The sequence below is a fragment of the Ambystoma mexicanum genome, chromosome 2q (assembly GCF_040938575.1).
Source record: "Ambystoma mexicanum isolate Mex_15411 chromosome 2q, UKY_AmexF1_1, whole genome shotgun sequence".
NCBI lineage: Eukaryota > Metazoa > Chordata > Amphibia > Caudata > Ambystomatidae > Ambystoma > Ambystoma mexicanum.
This window is the reverse complement of record NC_090924.1, coordinates 81,196,451-81,219,042: the sequence shown is the minus strand read 5'-3', so window position 1 is coordinate 81,219,042 and position 22,592 is coordinate 81,196,451. Positions and strand designations below refer to the sequence as shown.

At 43.3% G+C, this 22,592-nt stretch overlaps 1 protein-coding gene across 4 annotated transcripts in view; it reads right to left on the bottom strand.

Annotated features, from left to right (window-relative positions):
- The window catches only part of RAB11FIP3 (RAB11 family interacting protein 3), a 945,045-nt gene that overhangs the window by 508,734 nt on the left and 413,719 nt on the right, over nucleotides 1–22,592 (bottom strand). For 2 of the 4 annotated variants that reach the window (XM_069646896.1, XM_069646893.1), the window contains exons 4-7: nucleotides 21,608–21,783; nucleotides 13,606–13,797; nucleotides 10,783–10,917; nucleotides 4,001–4,036 (exon numbers count right to left, since the gene is read on the bottom strand). In XM_069646896.1, coding sequence (XP_069502997.1) covers nucleotides 4,001–4,036; nucleotides 10,783–10,917; nucleotides 13,606–13,797; nucleotides 21,608–21,783 — 539 coding nt within the window. The remainder of the gene's footprint in view (nucleotides 1–4,000; nucleotides 4,037–10,782; nucleotides 10,918–13,605; nucleotides 13,798–21,607; nucleotides 21,784–22,592) is intronic. The other 2 variants (XM_069646894.1, XM_069646895.1) reach the window with 2 other exon arrangements.

The following is a 22,592-nucleotide window of genomic DNA, read 5'->3' as shown; positions in this document are numbered from 1 at the left end:
ATAGAAGTGTTGCAGGAAGGTCTAGGAAGTACCTGCGGCGAATGATATTTAAAACCCATTCCTTCTGGGTGATGTTTTCCCATTGATGAAGAAAACTGGAAATCCTTCCTGTTACTGGGGATGTATGCTCTTTAACAACCTATAGTTGTTGAATGGCCGCCCTTCTTCCTTCTGAGTCACAGAAGGAAAATTCATCTGCTGCCTCCAGAAGTAGTTCTGTGAAGCGATCCAGGTATTCCCAATTTAAAATATCAAAACATGCAAAGACTGTGGCTGTGTTGACTTGTCTGAGTAGGGAGAGAAGCATTGGCATATAATTTCCTTCGTTGTACCTCCCAGGCTATGGAATTTTTAGTCAAGACGGTAGAATGAGTAGGTGCAGGACCTTTGCTCTTGTTGCCTAGAGCTTCTGAAACTACAGCAGATTGAGCGGGAAGATTACCCAAAAACACAAAGGGTTCTTCTTAAGGCACTTTGTATTTAGTGTCTAAGGATTTTGAAAGGAGAATATCAGAGTGGGGCTTACCCCAACAAACTAATGCCTGTTCCATAACGGATAGTTCCATAGGAAGAGGGGACTTAGTCTGTTGCGAAGGAAGTTTACTAAGACGACTGCAGTCTCAGGTGTGTCTTTAGGTGTCATTTCTAAGGCCTGCATGGCCTTTGCCATGATTTCATGGAATATCTTTGATGGAGAAATAGAAGAATTGTCATCTTCTGAGTCTGAATCTGGCTCCTTGGGGTCCGCTCCCTGAAGAGGTAAAGCAGGAGCCATTTTATGTTTAATGCGTTGAGCTAAAACCTTTAGAAAAGGCTCAAGAACTGTGCTGTTAATGTCATTAGCAATATCAGAAGGCTCCATTTGGGTTTCTCAAATGTCTCAGAGGAAATGTTGAAGAGTCAGTTCAGAAGTGTGTTGAGCAAGATTATATGTATTGAATACTACACGTCTGGGTACCTGTTTATTGGTTAATACCAATTGTGGAGCCAAATGAGCTGTTGGAGCCTGAATAGGATCTGCTAAAATGTCCTCAGTCTGAGGAGAAAATTGTGGAAATATTTCCAAAGTATTTGCTCTCACTAGAGCGCTAAATAATTCTTCAGGAGGCAATGCAAAGCATTTTGATTAATCAAAATCTTCTGAGTTCGAAATTAGATTGATATGTTCATTTTGACTCTTTGGTAACAAGGTTAAAACTGTGTCATTTCAAGACTTACTTTGTTTGTGCCAGTATGGAAGTATGCTTCGAAAGAGAATGTGTATTCCTTTTATGTGAGCTTTTCTCCGTTTTTTCGATACAGAGGAATCAACAGACTTAACTGCAGTAACAGAAACTGAAACCTGATTTTCCTTCGGTACCAAGGTACTCGAAGACTTAACTGCATTAGCTACCCTGGGTACCAATGCAGACACAGGAGAATCAGTTGGATCCAAATCGACCCTGGATACTTTCGCCTCTTTTGGGGAACTTTTGCTGGTTTAGATAGCCGAGGCAGATCAGCTCTTAATCGGTGCTGTAGTGATTTTGTCAGGGGTGAATACATATTCCGGTACAGGGTGGATCTTCCCAGACCCTTTCCCACCTGGAGGTACTAACATTTTTCCACCAGGAGGTATTCGCGTTTTCCCAGAGGTACGCACAGGTGTAAGCGCCTATGGTTTCCCCCTAAACGGTCTTGGAAAGACCCAGGAACTGGGGAGGCGGTCTTCACTTGGACACTGAGGGAAGGTGCAGCAACACGTACTCCACCTGAGGGTACATTACCTAGTTTACCGATGTCGGTCTCCTTCCTGGTCCTTATGAAGTCCTTGGTCACCTTTGGCACCTGTCTCAGCTGTGACACGGAGAGAAGACGACTTGCCAGAGACCTCGGGTGTATTCCACAGCAGAAAACACACAAGCTCACTGGGTGATGGGACACAGGCATGATGAGGAGCGGCCGCTGAGAGTTGCTTCCTACAATGGATGCATTGTTGAAATCCTGTTGTAAACGGCCCCCTGTGTGAAAAAAGGAAAATAAACCAATCACATGAAAATGGGATGGATAGCTAAGAGGTAACGGCCCAGAAAAAGAGGGAGTCACAGAGCATAGGAAATTGGAAACCCAGTAGGTGGAAAAATAGGAACTGGGTGTGGGCAGTTCGTGACCTAGAGGTGAGGTGTGGGATTAGCGCACGGAGGGACGCACGCATGACGTAGTCTCACCACCTTTCTTAAAGAGGCAGCTATCTTTTTTAGCCTGCTTTTTCCAGCCTGCCTGCAGATGCAGGCGTTCCCAACTAGTGGGGAAGGAGGGAGAGCCAGGACGTAAGAAAACTATATATTTATTATTGAGTATTGTGCAATAAGATCACCTGCTAGTTTCATTTCTTTTAGTATGTGTAGAGGCCTAGAATTAATATCTGCATTTTTGTATGCATTCCCTGTGTGGACTCATTGTGGACCCCGGCCCAACTCACACTCTCACGTGAATAGCATGGACTGATCTCCAGGTTACCTTGATTGGGTTTTGTTTAACCTCTCAGAGGCCAGATTCTATAAATCCATCTTAACAGCAATCACACAGCCTCAGCAAACCTAATGAAATGCCCCAATAACATCCCTAACAGACAAATGTGAAATGACTGTTGATGAAAGACGCAATTCAATAATTGAAATCCGATTCTCTTCTCATTTAAGCTCTGAATGGAATTGTACAGCTTAAGGGCTTTGCACTAGAACACTCCTTCCACCTAGCCAGATATCCCAATGTGGAAGATTCGATGAACAGAGACCAAGAGAAGGTGCCCTATCTATAATCTACAAAAGATTTTTAAAAGTCCTCTAACACTTTGCATGTTTTTTTAGATAGTGGGGTTGGCGCCAAGGCAGGAATCAAAAACAGCTCAATAAATATTCTAGTATACCCACCTCAATGAAAGCTCATTTTAGTTGGTAGTAAGCCTGCAGAGCCTTGAATAGTGAATGATATTGGGTAACCTTACAAGAGAATCTTAAAAAGCACTAAAAGGGCTCTAAAATGCTGAACCAGAGACGGTCATAAACGAAACAGCCCATCTTCACAACTTCACACTGGAACTTTGGGATGCAAGTATCTGCAGTTTCCCTCTTCATATGCTTCTTGATCATCATGGTTTAAGGGAAGTATGTCAAGAGGCTCACACCTTCCAGCATTTCCCCCACAGTCAAGTTTCTTCCCAAATCCTGACAAACCTAACCCATCTTTTCATTTTTTAGGTTGACAAAATGAACACCACCGAGCTAAGTATGGGTCTACACATACTTGTACTTTTACAGTGCTTGGTCTCTATATGCAATCTACAAAGTTATCTTGTAAATGTATTATCTCACGCAGGAGGCAGATGACTCATCGATGTATCTAGATTAGGCAGAGATGAGATGGATGAAGCAGACTCAATATGCATGACAATATTACTGGTATGCCATTCTATGATCCCAAGAACCTCATACAAAACATTTTAAAAATCATAAAAGGCAAAAGAGAAAAAGACCGATTTACTATGACCGATTTTCTTTTGATCGGAAAACAGTCATTGTAAATGTATTTCCTGGTGCTGCAGAACCTGTCAGCCCCTGCGTGAACTCGTGTGCGGCCGGGGCGTGACAGTTTGCTTTAGAAAGACCGCTCTATGTGGTCACGGAGCAGTTTTTCTAAAGCAACCTTTCAGTGAAAAGATCTTTTTATAAAGATCTTTTCATTGGGAACAGTCTATATACATCTTGTGTTCGTCATGAAGGTGCATAGCGCCATTTAAATTGTCTGAACAGTAACAATCGCTTGATTTAGTTGCCACATTGTTGCTGCAGGGGGAAATGAAGACCCTTGCTTTACTGGTACTTCGAAATACAGACATTTTGCTGAAGCATAAACCATTCAAGAGCTATCATTACTAAACAGTGAATGGGTGTATAAGGTAGAAAATGGACTCTGGGATAGACGTCAACATGATTGAAGAGTTTGAGGAGCATGGGCTTACCTTGCCACCTTCTTGCTGGATAATCTTTTGTCTGGGCTACAGAGAGAGGAAGAACATTTAAAAAAAAAAAATCAGGAAAGGTTCATGATTTAGAGACAATTGCCGGAAATTGATAAAGGCGGATATCCTTTAAAAGGAAAAAACATCCCTGGGCATTCTGTGTTGATTAGAATAGTGTGCCAGTTGTCAGCCCACAATTACTCCATGCAAAGCTGTGCTTTCACCTGTGACTGCTTATGTGTTACCACATCCAAACATTAGGGGCCTCATTACACGGTAGGCGGAGAACCATGGCGCTATTAGCGCCATGGTTCATGCTGGTAAAATACCAGCACCGTCTTGGTGGAAAGGGGAATTACCGCCCCATTCCAAGGTTAGCGGGGCGGTAATTCCCCCTTCCACCATTGCCCTTCCCCATTCCCATTTTTGCCCTATAGGACATAATGGGAATGGGGAAGGCACTAATTACGGCACCGCTAATTGCAGTACCGTAATTAGCTCCCTGGGTCCCTTTGCGGGTTGGTTTTTAACGCCTGCAAAAAGCAGGCGTTAAATTCGCCAACAAGCAAAGGGACCTCGTAGTAAGGCGGTAAGGATTTACCGGTAAAATACCGGTACGGTAAACCATTACCGCCTACCGTGTAATGAGGCTCTAGGTGTCCTCCAAAACATCCCTCCTCCCTGTCATGCCAACTCATTAAACATAAAGGTGTTCAACAATAAAAGAATAAGACTTCACTCTGTCTACGAAGTACACATCATGTTTTATGTACCATGTCCCTGCTCAGTGTCTTACGGCAGCACAGGAAACGATCCTCCAGGCCCAGCAATGAGTGATGCACTGCTGCCAATGACTTTACACAATCAGCAGCCACTCTGCAAAGAGGAAGCACTTTGCTATATGTGCATCTGTCCAGTGTAGTCTCACATTCATCGTTCTTAGTATGTTCAGGTCTTCGACACAAGTTTGCCAAGAGCTGGTCCTAATCTCTTAGCTTGTCAACATCATTTCAATAGAGAAACTGTAAAGAGGCATTCAATAGCTTGGATGGGCGATGAAAGTGACTCACCATATTTCCCTCCCTACAGGCCATCACGATCCAGAGTCACCAGACGGAACAAGGCACTGAGTGAGAAATCTGCTCTGGGCGTTCTGCAGCTCTATGTAGAGACTCTCCCAGTGTCTCTGCCCATTTCAGAATTGTATGCACGGGAGAGGCAAGGTTCTAGGGAGAGTGGGTAGGACTCATGGCCAGTCTTAGAGGCTAGTCAGATTTACCTTTGTTCACTTGCATTGACCTTCATCAACCCAAAGCCCTTAGTTTTCCATCGTAACAATAAAGACCCATGGAACTTGAAAGCAGGCTTTGAATTGTCTGCTTTTCCCCTAGCCTGTGACAGTAATGACACCTGACAGCTTGTGCAACTGTGATCATAGTGATTTTCCGCCTGACAGGGATAGAGGCACATGAACCTGGGGGCCACTTGAAGAATCCTCTGTTGGTAGAAAGATGAAGCAAATGGTGGTCCCATTTTGACCTTTACTTAGTCAAGATTACCCATTATGATCAATGGAATCATATTTCATCCTTGAATGTGTAGTTAAAGAAGACACCTCTGCCCACCAAGAGCTTTGTATCGAGTATTAGCTTGGCATGTGTGATGTGGCAAGACGGAAAGAATGAGTTACTCTTGCGAGAGCCAAGAGTAAAAAGGAAATTCCAGAAACAATATTTGGTAATTGCAACCAAGACATCTCAAACGAACTTCTGTTAGCTAACACAGGTCACAAACATTCTAAAGCTGCCGACATAATGGTAGATGCTGATGGTGATCGTAATTACAAACAAAACAATTTGAAAGGACTGATCTTCCTGATCTGGCATCAGCCTGTGTATCCCAATCGATACATTAAGGCTTGGGCAAGTCTGAGAAAGAAGCAAATCCTGACGTTTTCAGTTGTCACCCATTCTGAATAGGCAATTTGAAACCATCGTCCTACATCTTATATCAAAAGGAATGAGACTGATCAAACCTCATGAGGTTAACCTGACTTAATAATTTGAATTTCACAATAGTCTTTTCCTTTGAATGTTAAAATGTAGAGCCCTTCTATATGCAGTTTAGCTATTTTGTCAACAATGATAGAGTGAAGCATTAGGAAAAAACTAGCAGGTGCTACTAGAGTAATGGTCAAATTCTATGAAAAGAAGTAGTGGAACTATGTTCCCTGCTCACCCGCCCTGCTCTCCACAAAGCCCATCGCCACGCACACTTCAAACCCTCAAACAAATGTACCTGCTGTTTAAGGGAACGTTCAATGCAGTGCACTGTACTGAAGTGAAAATTTCAACTGCTTCCTACACTTTTATTTTAAAATGAAACCATTCCGGAACGGTTTCCTTTTCAAATAAAAAGTATAGATATGGAAAAATGTAATTAAAAAACTAGGAGGAGCACCGCCGACGCCCACTCCGACCACTGTACTTGATTCAGAAGGGACGAAACCACAATCCTAGACAAAACCATGGAAATTACAGGAAGAACAAACTGAAAAATAGTATATAGACACATTAGTGGCACACCCTCTACCCCTTATATCCCTTTACCACCCCCAAAAACCCCATATTTTCCGATGAGTCTTTTTGGCTGAAAATCTGTGGCAAGAAAACCTGTGAGGAAAAAAAGCCCTTGCAAAGAAAGAACGTACCGGAATTTCCATAGTCAAGCTGTGATGGGAGTTACTAGTGCAAAGCTCTGCTATAACCTTTGCTACACTTCTATCATGGGTGAAAACTGTGGCACTTTTCTTTTTTAACTATATCCCGCAGGCTTGCTGATTATCAGGAGCAAGGTATTAAGTCCTCCTCTCTACCAAGCTTCAAAGGTCTGTGTGGGAACTGCACAGCAAAGGCAGTCAGCAACTTGCATCCCTGATGGTGCCAGTTGCAGTGGAACACACACTTCTGCCCTTGGAATCCATCCTTCAACTCTGAATCTGGGGAGGTGGATGAAGAGGAGTAAAAAAAGAAGAGTTTGATGCAAACCTCTTCCTAGTAGTTCACACCAGCGAGCCAGCAGGAGGGTACCTCCTAAGAAATATTCGATTGGCATACGGGGCCCTCCATTTCTTCTCTCGTCTGTGTTTAGGTGTAATCTGAGTGGAGGTCATAAATGTCTACATTAGGTCCACAGGAACCCTAGAACCAATAGAGTAAAAGGCCTTGCAGGGTCTTTAAGAAAGGCAGTTGGTAATTGATTTCAGAAAGTAGGAGCAGCCAAAGAAAATGCCTGCCTCTGGGTCTGTGCTTTATAGATCCTTGGAACTTCAAGAATCAGGTTAGCCTTACTACAACATTCCCAACATCACCACCAAACGGGCAGTTTTTAAGCCAAATAGGAAGGATGGCTAGGTTGAATTCCTTCAAATGGCATGCAACCTATTTGAAATGAGATCCAGGCTTCACAAGGAAGCCAGCATAACAATGTCAAAAGGGGCAACATAAGATTATATTTTCTTGCATCTGTAATCGATCTAGTTGCAGTATGAAAAATCCTTTTCAGCAGTATCAGAGCACACTGCATTGCCACCGTCAACGTGGGAGAGAACCAAAGATTGAACAACCGGTTGAAAAGAATCATCCAGTAAAAAAAAAATATTTTGCATAGAAGGTACAATTCATAAAGAGCCAGCTGCGTATTTTTGGTATGTGATGTTTTAGAGTTAACTTTGTGTCCAATAAAAATGTACAAATAGACAAAGATGGTATAATTACTACACTAGCAAACATTGTTAACAAGACTCAATTTGACCAGAGAGCTGCTCAGGACTGAACAGCACAAATTCGTTTTGGAATGATTAAACTTTAGTTGAACGGATGCCATCCAGAGTTAAATTGCCAAGAGGCAACAACCCCAGTGGACAGACATCTTTGAATGACGTTGGAAAAGTTGAGCGTTATCCACATACAGATGAATGGAAAAGACATATTTTACCAGCAAATCTCCCAGCAGCTTCATATACAGAGTGACACGTATAGGAGCAAGAATGGACTGCTAGGGTACACCACAGCCCAAAGGCAGGGGCGGGCCTGGAGGACACCAACTGATCTACTTGTAGTCAATCACTAGTAAAGATGGAAGCCACTTCATAGCTACACATCCCAATCCCATGAACTGTGAAAGAATCGAAATGTCACATGGTCCACTCTATCAAAGGCTGCAGAAAAATGCTTGTGCAAGCAGTAAACGTGTTACTGGATCGGCCTCACAGGGTCAGGGGAAATAAAAGTGCCTTAAACTGCCAGTGCCAAACATGATGCAAGTAAGGGTGTTGGCTGCCTTAAAGTGACATGGCCCTTTTTCACTTTTAATTCAAAGCTGCCTACTCCCCGTTTACTCGGTTTAAGGCTTCCTACATAGGTGCTCCGCACCTCCTGTATGTACACAGATTTATTATGGTGGGTGGACACTAAAATGCATGAATCAGAAGAGTAAAATGTCGTTACAAATGTTATGATTGTGAGTAATATTATTATGAATATCAATGAAGATCCCAGGATTGAGATTAAGAAATTAAAGTTATTCAGAGTAAAGTCTTTGTGAATCACTCTCTTAGTCTTCACATCATTCTGTCTGAGAAGTTTGGTTATTTTAATAATTTTAATATGCACTCAATTAAGATTAGGTGGCCTCTTGTTGATGAAGACGACACAGATGGTAGCATCTACCGATATGGCTATAAGGATAAATAACTTTCATGTGAATAGATCAGTCTTAGAATTTTTAAATAATGCCAGGTGAGACAGTGGAAAGAACATCCACAAGGTGAAAGGTAGCAGAAAGAAAGCTTGTCAGACCATCCTTAAATTTGGTCAGTCTTCTAGCAAGGATATCCTGTGGATTTTCAAAGCTGGGCATACATTTGGACATGTGAAATGACTAAGTGCAGTCCTCTTCCATAATAGGTCTTGCTGTGCAAGTATAAGGCCTTAAAATAATCTTTTTGGGAGAAACAAAAAACTGCTCTACAGAAAGTTAGTGCAGTTTACAATGAATCAGTTGGATTATGGGCAGGGTGGCCTGCACCCACTGCCAAACAGGCCTTTTAACTGGGTTGAAGCTGATGCATATGGTACCAAGGGAGGCCCAGGTAGAGACATTTATGAGTAGTCAGTACTTGAGATGACAACTGCAGAAATAATCACTTAACGTTGTTACTCATGAGGTTCTGCAAGATAATTTTCTGGTCCAAGAAATAGAAACAAAAACACTTTCTATGGTTTCATTAATATGCATGCCAAGCTTCTTGGCCAGGTGAACAGGTAATGGGGCAACCCGGGTCAGCTTTCCAGAAGACACATAACCACATCTGTGTGCATTTAATAAAGGATAATGTCTTGGTTTTACTACCTTTTAGCTTCATCAAGATGGTGGTTTTCCAATCATACAGGGCACGGGAGGAACAGGAGTACTCACTGTCTAGCCAGAGAATAAGTTACGTTTTGCCCACATTTGTGATAAAGTCTGACCCATAAGATGCGGCTAGTGCTGGCATGTGGCAGATTTAAATGTTCAACAGTAGGAAGGTGAAGGTACATCCCCATGTCACCTCACATATCACAGGCACTGCGCTGTTAGCAAATTATGCAATTTGGATTAGTTACATGTAGTCTTTTACAAAGGAAAACACGTATTGATGGAATGTGCCCTGAATGTCAGGTGCCAAGGAAGGATAGTTTATTCAACGGTGTCATTATCCAAGAATGTTCTTTCCTAAAGTAAGACGACCTAAAGGTCAAGAAGATGGGTACGCTCCAAACATCTGAATCTGAGCCACTACTAACTTCCTAGTGTAGGAGAGGTTAAAAATAGGGAATCAGCTGGGCAGCTCAGCTGCATTAAGAGATGGTTGTTAAATAGTAGGGTTAAGGTATCCTGCTTTAGGTAAGGTGAACTGTGCCAGTGTTCGAATGAGGAATTTATTAAGGCCTAAGTAAGAGGCCCTATATTTGATCATATTTCCCACAGGAAGTGACCTCGACAAGCATAATTTGCTGAACCAGAGCATCAACTAATTTGCATTACGAGCCAGGCAGTAATGAGCAGCAAGGATCAAATCTATAGTCGCCTGGAAGAGGGTATTATGCCCTGGAGGTTTAGCTGAACCTGTTTTCTGTATGGTATTGTACTTGTACTAGAGAGTCCTACATCATTTATAATGGCTTCCTTCCTTGAGTTTACCTTGTCCTTTCAAAAATATTGCTAGCAGGAAGTTTGCCTAGGTGACCCTAAACTGTCAAATTCAGGAGGATCTATTAGCTCCCTGTGAATTTGTAACACTTATTTAGCAGCAAAGAGTAGCCATTTCCTGGGTATGTTTTAAGACTGCTAACCAAAATGCCATTTCAGATAGGCATTTAATGCACATGATTATAAGCAAACAACAGTACAAACGACTAATAGTTTCCTAGAGCCTACACACAGATGACCAATATAGTGTCAACTGTTCATTAACATATTAGCAAATCTTTCCTGGCGTGTTGTTTTTCAGAAGAGGAATTACAACATTGATAGTATGCAAAATAGTAGCAACACACGCTAACAATGTTGCCACTTTACTTACAAAACATGCAGACATTGGACCCATGTGGCAGACAGTAGAAACACATGCAAATACAAAACACACATGACAACAACAAAAAAAAGCATGCCAGCACCGAATGTGACACACAGCGGGAACGCATGCGGACACCAATATCATACACTGTGTCATGCGTTACCTATTCATTTCAAGATCGTTCAGGCGGGCAGAGAGATCTTCGAGGCGGTTGACCTGTTTGTGGCACTGGCTACAGTAAAACTCAAAAGCCTCATCTGTGATAATGCTGTGAAGTTTTGCTGCGATTGGCTGGATGCTGAAGAAATCACAAGTAGCATTGTTCAAGAGTGATCAGATCCCAACCTGACAGCTTTCACAAGTTGCAGTGTGTGCAGGAGGATGGGTCGATTTTCCATGCAAATGAACAACCAGATTATAGGGGGGTATGGAGCAAGGACACATTTTAATTGTATGTATACATTTAAGCCAGTATTATTCCAGCGTGTGCAGATCACATCCTGGCAAAATAAGGTCTTGTGGATGTTTGGCTACACTATTTTGAAAACAGTGCTATCCCCTCTATCAACTTTTATTGGCAAACTACTGCACTGTTACTGTAACAAACAATGGTTCATTGTACTATTGTTTAATTGGCCAAGGATCACCATTCACAATTCTCTCAAGCATGCACATTGATTTCTCTGGTGCTAGACTGCTTCAGTAAAATATAAAAGAATGTGAAACTGTTATTCAGCCTCCCATACTCCAAACAACACAAAGCTCTGGAGGCATGCAGATATACTGTTATGCTCTCCAGAAGATTATTTTTACCAACCGGCTTTAAGATTTGGTTCCAAGGGGGAGATTTCATGGAACATTAAGACTAGGATGGAGGCCCAGGCCACTGGGTTCTGTATGGCAGTTTTAGAGATTGGGGCCTGCATGGCACATGGGTGCATAGGGATCTAGTGCCATTTCACCAAATCTGGTGTTATTTGGTCTCTGTGCCCCATGTTAGATTTGGGTGTGGTACACAGTTTTTGCATTAAACTAGTATCAGAATGATGAGGACTGTTATTCTGCTTTAGTAGTGTCCAATGTGCTTAGTCGGCTGTGTTTATCCTGTTCCAACATTGTTGGTAACTTACCTGCACCCCTTTCCTGCCACAAGGCTATGGCAGAGAATTTGTTCAACTGAGGACAAGATGGAGGTGTGTTGCAACTCTCAAGAACTGTTAGTCTCATCACCTGGTTTCTGATCCTAGTTCTCTGAAACTGTAGACCAGATCCATCTATGTTCCCGATGTTGTGAGGATTGGCATATGGCTGTTCCTCCCACATGCCCCCTTACCCACTGGATAGCTATTCCAGTGGGCATTAGGTTACTCTGTTTCGCAACTCGGAAGGCATTTTGGTTAAGGACAAAAGGGGATAGAGTAATGCCTGTGCTCTGAGATATTCACAGATGGCCTCATTTAGAGTAAAGGGAATTGTGATCTTCAGTTACTCTGCCTCAATTGTTGGTTTCTAATATTGTTTATGGTAATGCCGAGGTTAATATTTGAGAACACAAGAGCAATGTCCATGCTAAACTATAGTAAGGTCCTGTTTTGGGGTCTGTAGTCCTCTAGTATTAAATATCTTCAGTAAGGTGGAATGAAGGCACTGAACATGGTCACTACAACCATGTAGAAAACAATTTGGTCATTAGACAGGCTCACAATTATCAGACTTCATTTGAAAGCAATTAAACATACCGAAGTTCAAATTCTACCCCCAACTACTTAAAGTTAACCTACTAACAAAAGCTTACAAACATCCTGCAACCCAGAGTGGAAAGTTTTTATTACCCGACGATGGCCTAAATCTTGGGCATTTCTGGCTTACTTCATGCCATAGTTCGCTAAAAAGAAAACTTTCATAGTTTCAAAGAATCCCTTCATTGTTCTAAAAGAACTGTCATTTCATGTTCTATTTTAGAAAATGTAAAACTCACTTTCAATTTCTTAAACACCTAGAAACATACTGTCTGCAAGTTGCCTAGTAGCGTATAGATATCTCTCTGAGTGAATGTGTGTGTGTGTGTCCGTATGTGTCTCTGAAAAGAGTTTTCTATGAACAGCATCACCAAAAAACTGGTTTGGTTAATAGAAATGTACTCTCCCTCTTTGGTTTAATGCTGTTTTTCAGAATAGTTGGGAAAATGAGAGGATCAAAAAATTACAATATCTTTCCATACAACAGCAACACAACTTGTGGAAACCACAATTTAAATTATAAAAAGATAAAGGAAAAGAGGTGATTTTGATTATATCAAACAGTCAACAAATCAAAGATAATGAAGAAGAGATTGCAACACTGTTAAAATGAGTAAGCAAACACACAGTCCACTGTCTAAAGGTTTAAACAACCATATTTTGCAGAAGACTGTGCCACTCTGGTATCTACAGCCTTTGAACAGACATGCCCTGTCCTCTAAACCATTGACTGAAGAGCATTGCGTCTGCTAAGCATCAGAGGAAATCCCCCACACAGTTGGCCTTTGTTCGTTCAGCAGTTTTTTTCCATCTCTTTTGAGGCCTACTGCTTGTGACTGTGGCACCTGATCAATTTTGCAGCAGAAGCGTGTACATCAGGATGTAAAGAACATTTGAGAAAGTAAGTATTCTTTAATCTTCAATAGGAGAAGACAGTAATGCATGTAGGGCGTTCCTAACTACATTGCAATAACAGCACACTCAAAGCAGAACATTATGCATCACTGGTACATTTGGACTCATGCTCATGGAACAAATAAATATAGCCAAGAGCCCTGTAACCTTTGGCAGAGCAGCAGCTGAGTGCTGTTAATGTGTGCCAAGGTGGAGTCAAACAACTCCTCTAGAGACGTGCAGATATCAAACTGAAAAACTTTATCAGACAGAAAGCGATGTGAAAACTATTTATAGAAACTGTTCAGCCAGACCTCATTTTCCACATGCACAGCCCCCAGTCTTGGCTTTACCTTGGAGAAAGCAGCATGGAGCCATCCAAAGAGTCAGTGAAAATGGATTCTCCGTTGCACAGGGAGCTGGAGAAGACATCTGGCTCATTGCCCTCTCCATAGTCCTCAAAGTGCTCCTCTTCACCACCGACCACTGCAACCATGGAATCTGGATTGATGTCCGTCCCAAGAGACAGATCGTCCAAGTGTGGCCTAAAGCAAAGCAAAGAACCTATTTCAAGTAGTTATCCTGTCATATTCCAAAGACATCCAAGCAAAGGCAACTGCTGATTTACAAAATTGCCCGCACTGCGATGGAACCCGTCAGCAAAAATAATTAAGGAATAAGCAGGTGAATGTAACTAGTAGGATAGTCTTCGATGAACTGTGCCAATAACATGAAGTGAATATTGCCAAACAACTCTTCAACGATTTGCTTCTAGTGCATCTATGCAGAAATAATACACAAATTACCCATAACACCTGTTTGGAATCAAACAAAGAGAATATCATCCGTTTCGTAAAGCAACACATTGCTACCAGACGACTCCAGGAATCACAGTTTGAAGAGCAGCCAAGAGGGCACATTGTGGTATATTCCTAGAACAGCTCTCTCAAAGTTAGTTGACTGTTAGTGCTCCCTTTTACCTGTTTTTGCAACCTATGCAAGAAGACCTCTAAAGGTAAAGAGGTTAAGTCCAAAATCATGTGTTGGTTTATCGACAAATTAACCTCAGGAAATATGTTTAACCTATATGACACTGTTTTACTAATAGATCAAAATGGCCCCAAGATTATTTACTGCATGCACCAAAAAAGTTATCTAATTACAAACACAGAAACCACATAAATTACAGTAAAGAAGATAAAACTGACATTTGCATGCAAGTAACTTGCTTACATTCTTACCATATTCTTACCAAACAACTACCGTCATTGCTCTCATCATGTCCAGATTAGACTATGCCAACAGCTTATATCTAGGCATGCCTGAATGACTCCTAAATAAACTCCAACGGATACAAAATGCAGCAGCCAGATTGCTCCATAAACTACCTCGAAGAGAACACATCACACCGGCACTGAAAACGCTACACTGGCTACACATCAAACAGCGGATCAAGTTCAAATCAATGTGCATAACGCACAGATCAATCCATGACCAAGGTGCAGAGTTCCTTAGAAGAAAACTAAATGTACATCACACTACAAGGCCACTCAGATCCAGCAGCGACATCCGTTTGGAACCCAAATCATGCAACAAGAGAAAACTCAGAGGATCCTCTTTCTCTCACCTTGCCCCAAAAACCTGGAACGAACTACCAATGAACATAGAGATCACCAACAATTCAGGAAACTCCTAAAATCACGGCTCTTCACCCCATAACCAGAAAGAATGCCCATAAGGACATACACAGCGGAACTAGGCTGAGAGAGGAACCTATCCCGATTCCCTAAGCCATCGACCCTTAAAGAAGTAAGGATATACAGATTAACAACATCTCCACTTATCGATAAACCACATCAAATCATACCAAAGAACATCCACAGATCAATCGGGACGGAGGGGAAGGTATGACCCAGCAATAACACCTGACCCAACTCGTAAACACAGGCAGCAATAGACCACCAACAGTAAATAGAAAGGAAGGTGAATGATAATAACACCACTATCGAACTAGGGGATAATGCCTCACCACTGCCCCTGAAACTAGGCAGTCAGAAAAGGGAAGAGAAAGAATATACCTACCCAATGGACTACTGACAGTAAATAGAAAGGAGCAGGTGAATGATAATAACACCACTATCGAACTAGGGGATAATGCTCTCCCAACCGGGTGAACTACGCTCAAATAACTTTGCTAGGAACCAGCCACACCATCGCTCTAGAAACTAGACAGTCAGTAAAGCAAGAGAAAGAATTTACCTACGCAGTATGGCAAACTGATACATAAACAAAACTACAAGGATTAAAAGACATATAACCAACTAAAAAAACTTCAAATTTCCACATACTTAATTCACACAAAAATCCACACAACCACTTCTCTCGCAGCAAATCGCATGGACTTCACCACACTGCAACAACAAACAATCAACACATAGATCGCAACAACAGCACACAGGACTCGCTTTGATCCAATATCCACACCCAAGCTCAGCGCACAGTTAAAACCGAACTGAAGCTGCCAACAGGACACCACCTTCTCACTTTCTCACGCCCTCTTCACCCACTAACCCACCCCCCACCTCTTTGTTTACAGAAACGCCAGGAGACCACCTCCGTTGGGGACGGTGCGCTATATAAATACCTTTAACATTAACCATATGGCAATCGTGGGTCTCGACAAAGATGGTGGTAAGACTGGAAATCATTTACAGTGGATAAGTCCACTTAAGTATTAAGGGAAGTGTCATCAGAGATGGGAGCAAATCCAATGCAGTTACAAACCAGAAGTAATCAAAAACCATCCCAAAGCATCTTTGCTTATTTCTCTCTCAGAAAGCCATCACCAAGGAAATTGGTATGTAGAACATAAATGAGGAATCCTTGGGATGTTCCTCCCAAGGATTCCTCACTTACGATATCTAGCTCCCATTGCATCGGTTCTTTGGAAACTTTTCCGCCAACCAGGGGACAACACTGCTCCGCTTCGGTTCCACTCGAAGCCAATATACTCCCCGTGACAGACATGACAATGGGGCCAGAATGTACCAAGGGGCCGTGTCCCACAACCTCAGTTCCTGCCTTTTTCCCCTAGCACTCTGACGCTGAGGGATGGCAGAGCATGGAAGGTGTACTAGCTATTCGCCAAGAGGGGCAGGTGGGGAGTGCGATGAGGAATCCATGGGAGGGGCATCAATCAGAAAGAACATTACAGAGAAGTAAGTAATTTTTTGTTTTAATAGATAGCTTTCCTAGCACAGACTCCTCATCCATGGTATACTCCCATAGCAGTATGCAGATCTGGAGGAGGGAGGAGTGCATGAACACCATCTATACCAGAAAGCTTAAGAGCACAACTCTATCAAACCGAGCATCCTGCCCTGACTGGCAAACCCAGCAGTGATGGTTGACAAATGGGTGCAGAGAGGCCCATGTCCAGAACAAAGACTCCTCTCTGTAGGGCAGAGGTGGTAGCCAGTCCTCTGGTTGAATGAGATCTGAGACCTTCAGGCACATCGTTCCCAGCCAGACTGTAGTATTCTGAAATGCAGAGGATGAGCCACCTTGATATGGTTAGTTTTGTCACAGCCCTGCCAGCACGGGCACCAGCATAACCCACAAACAAATGGCCATCCATCCTGCCAGCCCATGTCTGAGAGACATGGTAGCTGAGGGCGCACATCGGGTGCGAGTTGAAGAAATAACACAAGAAGATGGATTGTTTGAGAGATATGGAAATGCAAGACCACTTTCGGGAGGAAGGATGGCCCCACTATCAACATCACTTTCGGGAGGAAGGATGGCCACACTCTCAACATCACCTTCACTTTGGAAAGAAACAAATAGGGAGGTCTAACAGACAACGCCTGGACCTCACTCCCCTGTATCGAGGCAGTAATGGCAACCAAGAAAATCACATTAAGCGTAAGCAACGTTAAAGAACAAAAATGCAGGCGAAGGATGGTGTGGCTGTTTGCCTCCTGAGGGAAACTGCCCTATGCCTCTGTGGGTATAAGAGGTGAAGGGTCAAAACCCTCTACCTCAGTTAGGGAGGCAATGGGCTGCTGCACAGCCAGGCCTAGGAACTTGGCCTTAGTCTTAGGGGACTGGAATCTCTAAAGGGACTCGTCGGCTTTTGCCCCAAATAGATTACGAACATCTAACGCATATCCAGGCGTTTCACATGAACATCCTGAGCGAATTCCAATGTCCTCATTCAGGAGTACCTCCTCAATACCATGCCTGTTGCCATTGCTTGTGGCACACATTTGGCCATGTCAAGGACCGATCATTGCACCTGTTGGGAAGCCTCCTTATCGTTGTGGACCATGGTCTTTAAGCCCTAACCCACTTTCTCAGTTGGCAAATGTTGGCTGGCATCGGAGACTGCCATCCAACGACTAAAGGGGCATTTCATCCGAGCGCAGGAGGCATTAATCGCCCACAGGCCCAAACTGCCTGAGCCAAACATCTTCCTTCCACAGGAATCCAACTCTTGCTCTCTTTGTCAGGAGGCAAGGAAGGGAAGGGGAGCTTGTTTAGGTTCACTGTGGCAGTCTTAACCACATGGAGGTTTGACGGGACGGAAACACTGGACCCAAAGGTTCTGGTTCCGCCAGGTCCAGATCACCTGTTAGGAGGGCAGCAGGCTTCTCCCAGATCTCCAACACTGGGCCCCCACTGCCAGACTGAAGGTTAGTCAGGTCCCTCTGAGGACCTTCATCTAAATTGTCCTTCAGTTCAAAGTGAACTTTCAGTCTGAAAGGTTCTGAAAACCCCAGAGTCTCCACTATTTTTCCATCAGGACTTGGAAGGAAGCCTGTGGTTTCCCTGGAGTCACTGTAGGTAACTTTTCCAACTCTGGGGAGGCGTCCTACCCACTGGAAGTTGGAGGCAAGGTCCAACAAATTTGTCTTCCTCATAAAACCCCTCAGAGAAATCCTTGACTTCCCTAGGGTATTAAGGTTCCGGGCCAAAAGGGTTGGGAACTTCTTTCTCTTCTAAGAGGTCTCCCATCTTTCACACGAATGGTCCCAAGGGAAGCAGAGGATACTTGTGGGGTGCTTCAGCAACAAAGGAACCGTGGAACCAAGAGACGGCACTGAGCTCTTGTTGTCAGAGGACTGAGCGCCTCAGCGCAGTGATGGATCTTCGTCAGAGGGAGGCTGAGTCCAAAGGCACCCAACCATGGTCCTTGCCAGCAAATTTAAGAGTGGCAGAACATCATGATGCCGCCAAGGCCATCAGCCCCAGGGCTTTGGCAAAGATGTCTAGTATCTTTAGTCTAAATGCCTCCCATTCCTCTGTATTGGAGAATTGGACTGGGAACAGTATGTGTGGTGTAGTCTTCACCGAGGACGACCTGGAGAGATGACCCCTCTTTTTCAAAGAAGAGTGGTGCTGAGAAGAGTTGCTGGGTAAGTGGGACCTCTTACAGCGTTTCAAATTTTTCTTTCTCCTTTCAGACTGGGACAGAGTCTTCTGTTCTTCGTTCCACACCCAACGACCCCGAAATGGTCCATCTGATATCTTTTTCTTTATGGAAAAAGGAGAACAGCTTTGCGGCCCGCACCTCGAGGCCCTTTGGGTACATCTACTTACACAACCCACAATCCGGCATGCTTTGTTCCTCCCCCAGACAGTAGAAACATATCCTGTGCGGATAGAAAACAGCCATCTGATGCCTGCAGTCAGCACAGGGTTTGAAACCAGGGGCCTTCACAAGGTTCGGCATGGTGCGAAACCAAAAATACTTCAGAAATAAAGCTACGTTCCTAAAGCGTGCAGAGAGCATCGTAAAAAACAACCGATATGATGGGGCGCAGCGCCTCGATATATACTGGCCTGGACGTTATGTCCAGTGTATAGGGGTGTTGAGCGGAGCCAGCGCAGAGCCGTGCTGCGCTCCCTGGCGGTGGCAATGTTTTCGAAGCGCAGCTGCTCTGGGACAAAGATATCCTAAATGAGGAATTGGTCCTAGGAAGGAATCCACTAAAACAGACAATTATGAACCAATTTCTCATATCACTGAGAGAAAAGGTTACTAACTATTGTTGCAGAAAGTATGGGGAGGCCAGGTTTAAACAGCCCATGTGAAGCGTTAAGAATATTAGGAACAATTGAGCGGCACTACAAAATGTTTTATTCCAAGATCCATTACTTCTCCCCCCATCCCCACTGCACCCTCAGAGTCCTCTTTCGCCAACAAGGCAGAATATCCAAATTAGTAATTCCATGATTAGGCAAGCCTTGCATTTTATTCCAAGATCAAATATCACTGCAAATGTCAGTATCCTTTTCTTGCTCCCTCATATAATGCAATTTGGGTCTACAAAAACGCCGTCCATTCTGAGTCACCAAAGAAACAAAGATATTGGCCCTCATTACAAGTGAGCCAGTCTGTAAATATGGTTCCGGTAACAACGTTACCTGCAACTTTTCCGGACCGGCTCACTCTATGTCTGCCGGTAGCGGCTGTGAACTACCCGCAGACCTGAGCTGCTGGAAGATCAGGTGCCTAACAGCAGTAAATTTACTTGAAGTAGTGTTCCCATTCCCATGGAGTCCTATAGGTCTCCATGAGAATGGGAACATACTGTTCCACCGCCTGTAATATCCCGGGATATCGGGTGGTGGAAACAGTAAGCCAAGGTTGCTGGTAGGCTGCCGGTACTACCGCAGCCTACCGGCAACCTCGTAATGAGGGCCATTGTCTCAGATACCTTACCTGCATAATTGACAAAATGTTCCATCAAGGAAACAAGGGTATCTTGCTGCAGTTTGGATTAATGAAACACCCCAAAAGTTGCCAAGAGCCTACTTGCAATCTGCATGTTGTGAATGTGCTTCCATACGGAGCTATTAGTACAGGAACAGTTTTCTAAATGCTGTGTCCTCCTATCATGACGTCACATGATAGCAAATACTATTCCACTGCAATGATGCCACGGCAGGTTAGGACATCATTTTCTCTGCATCCCCCAGACTTTCTAAGGAAAGCACAGAAGACCCAGGCTCCTTTCCCAATTAATTCAGCAAGACCTACCTATGGTGTTGGAGCTGTAGCCTGTCATCCCTACAGAAGTGCTTGTCCCATGTAATGAAGCAGCACCAATCCTATTTGACTCCAACAACTTTTGAAGAGGGTATCTAGCGAATGATATCACAATAGGTTAAAAAAAAAATATCAATCTAGTGAGATTATGGCTATCTTGCTATTGGCGATTAGTGATGATGCAGGCATGGGTAAAGCGAACTAAAATTGTTACTTTTTACTCTAGAGACACTTAGTACCTTTTCGAGTCAGCGTTAATATTTTGCACATGACCTTCTTGATCATTATCGACATTTTAATTTACAGACCGAAAGCACTTGAGATTGGTCCCAGAACAAAGTGGGAGCTGTGGCACAATAAAACGGACATTCCTCATGACTCGTGGCCCTGTCAGTTGTACAGTTCCACAGCTCCGGCAGTAGAACGGGTCAAATGGAGAGCCAGCCTGCTTCTGTGTAGTACGGGAGCCATGGCCCTGTAAAGATGACTGCATGCATCCCTGGCAGCATCAAACAGCTGCACTGGAAGTGAGATTGGGTAGAAGGTCTGGGAGGGGGCTGGTTGCTGGATACCTTTCCTTGGTAACAGGGCTGCGGGAAACACAAACACGTGTGAGGTGCGGGAAAGTGGAGGCACACCAAGTATTGCTTCAGTTTTGGGTTGGGCAGGGATCAATGAAGGAGGTGGTGGGAAGGCAGGATGCCAGGTCCTATTTTGCTTTATGGGGATAAGGAAAACATGAGCCATGGGAAGAGGTTGGCAGGGTTCCAGGGATTTTGTTTGGTCTCAGGGGTGGTAGTGTAGGTTGTGTATGCTTCCTTTAGATCTACCTTCACCATCCCCAGCAATCCCAGTCCATGGGGCCAGTAGATGGAGTGGATAAGGGACTTGGGGGCCATGCGCAATACTTAGTTGTATATGAGCAACTCTCAACAATGGGCTGCACTGCATCTCTATATTCTGAGTGACATCAGACAACTCTTAGCTCTTGTTGTCCATTATATCTCATTCTAAAAGGCTTGTTGGATTATATCCCCATTGTTGATAGGTACAATTCCACATAGTCTATAAAAAGGCAACAAGGGCTCTGACAACATTTCTTCCTGCAATGCTACTTGCACACCTACACAAACATTAAGGGACACTTGCTTTTTTAAATGTAACAATGTTTACGTTAAAATACCTTGCCACTAATTTTCTCTAGTTTGGGGAAAGGATGGAAAGCTTGAACAAGACTGGCATGGCATTTAAGACAGACTACTCCTATGAAGCTTTAAAAGGCTGCATTCTTGCATGCTTACCGGCCGGTGGTGAGAAGGAGTGACCCATTCAGGTGGACCTCAATGGCGCTGTCCAGCTCCACCTCATCTCCCATTTCATGATGCGCCAGCGCGCCCGTGTCTTCATCTGTGAAGGTCTCACACTCACTGTATGTACTCTCAGAGCCTACATAGGCACTGTCCGTCACCTCATTGGCCTGTTGAAAAAGTGAAAATGTGTAACTGACCACTTTATTTCTGGGTAAAATCACCAACAACTATAGGGATATAGGAGCAATGAGGTACATCTGAGAATTAGTCATCATATTTACACTTCTAGTCTACTCAACATCTTTGTCGAAGGACCAAACCCAACTCTCCTGCAAAAAATGAAATCATTATTATGATTTTAAGAATGTATTGATCACCGCAATTTGGACTTGGAACATATCCCAAATGGCAATACGTGAACACGATAAAGCGGCTCCCCGCGCACTCTCCCACCTATTTGATTAATAGGGTGTAAAGGTGCAGAAGAAAACAACTGACCAGGTGGTGTCATGGTGGTTGGCATAGACTTATTTAATTAAAATACCCATCTACCCCTAACTCTAAGAAGGGATCCCCTGCCTCAAACTAAAGACTAAAGGATCAGTCAGAATGTGCACAAACTGAAAAACCCCTGCCCTGAATCAAAACCCTTCTTCTGTCCCTTACACTAGTCTTAACCAAAAGTAAAGTTCTCTCATTAGGTGAATGATTCCCTTCTCCTAGTGTCTTAAAAGAAAGTCTGTTCCGCACTCCAATCGATACTAGGGAGAAGGACTCTCTGGCCCTAGCTTCTATGGTCATTTTTTTGTATTATTGGTTAAAAAAACACCTTTAACATCATAAATAAATAAGTTGAACAGTAAAAAAGAAAATCATGAGTAAAATAATAAAACTAAAAAAGTAAAAAGAAATATTCCGAAAACTTTTTTTTCACATCATGGTTATTAAATATGACAATAGTAAAATGTTTAGAATA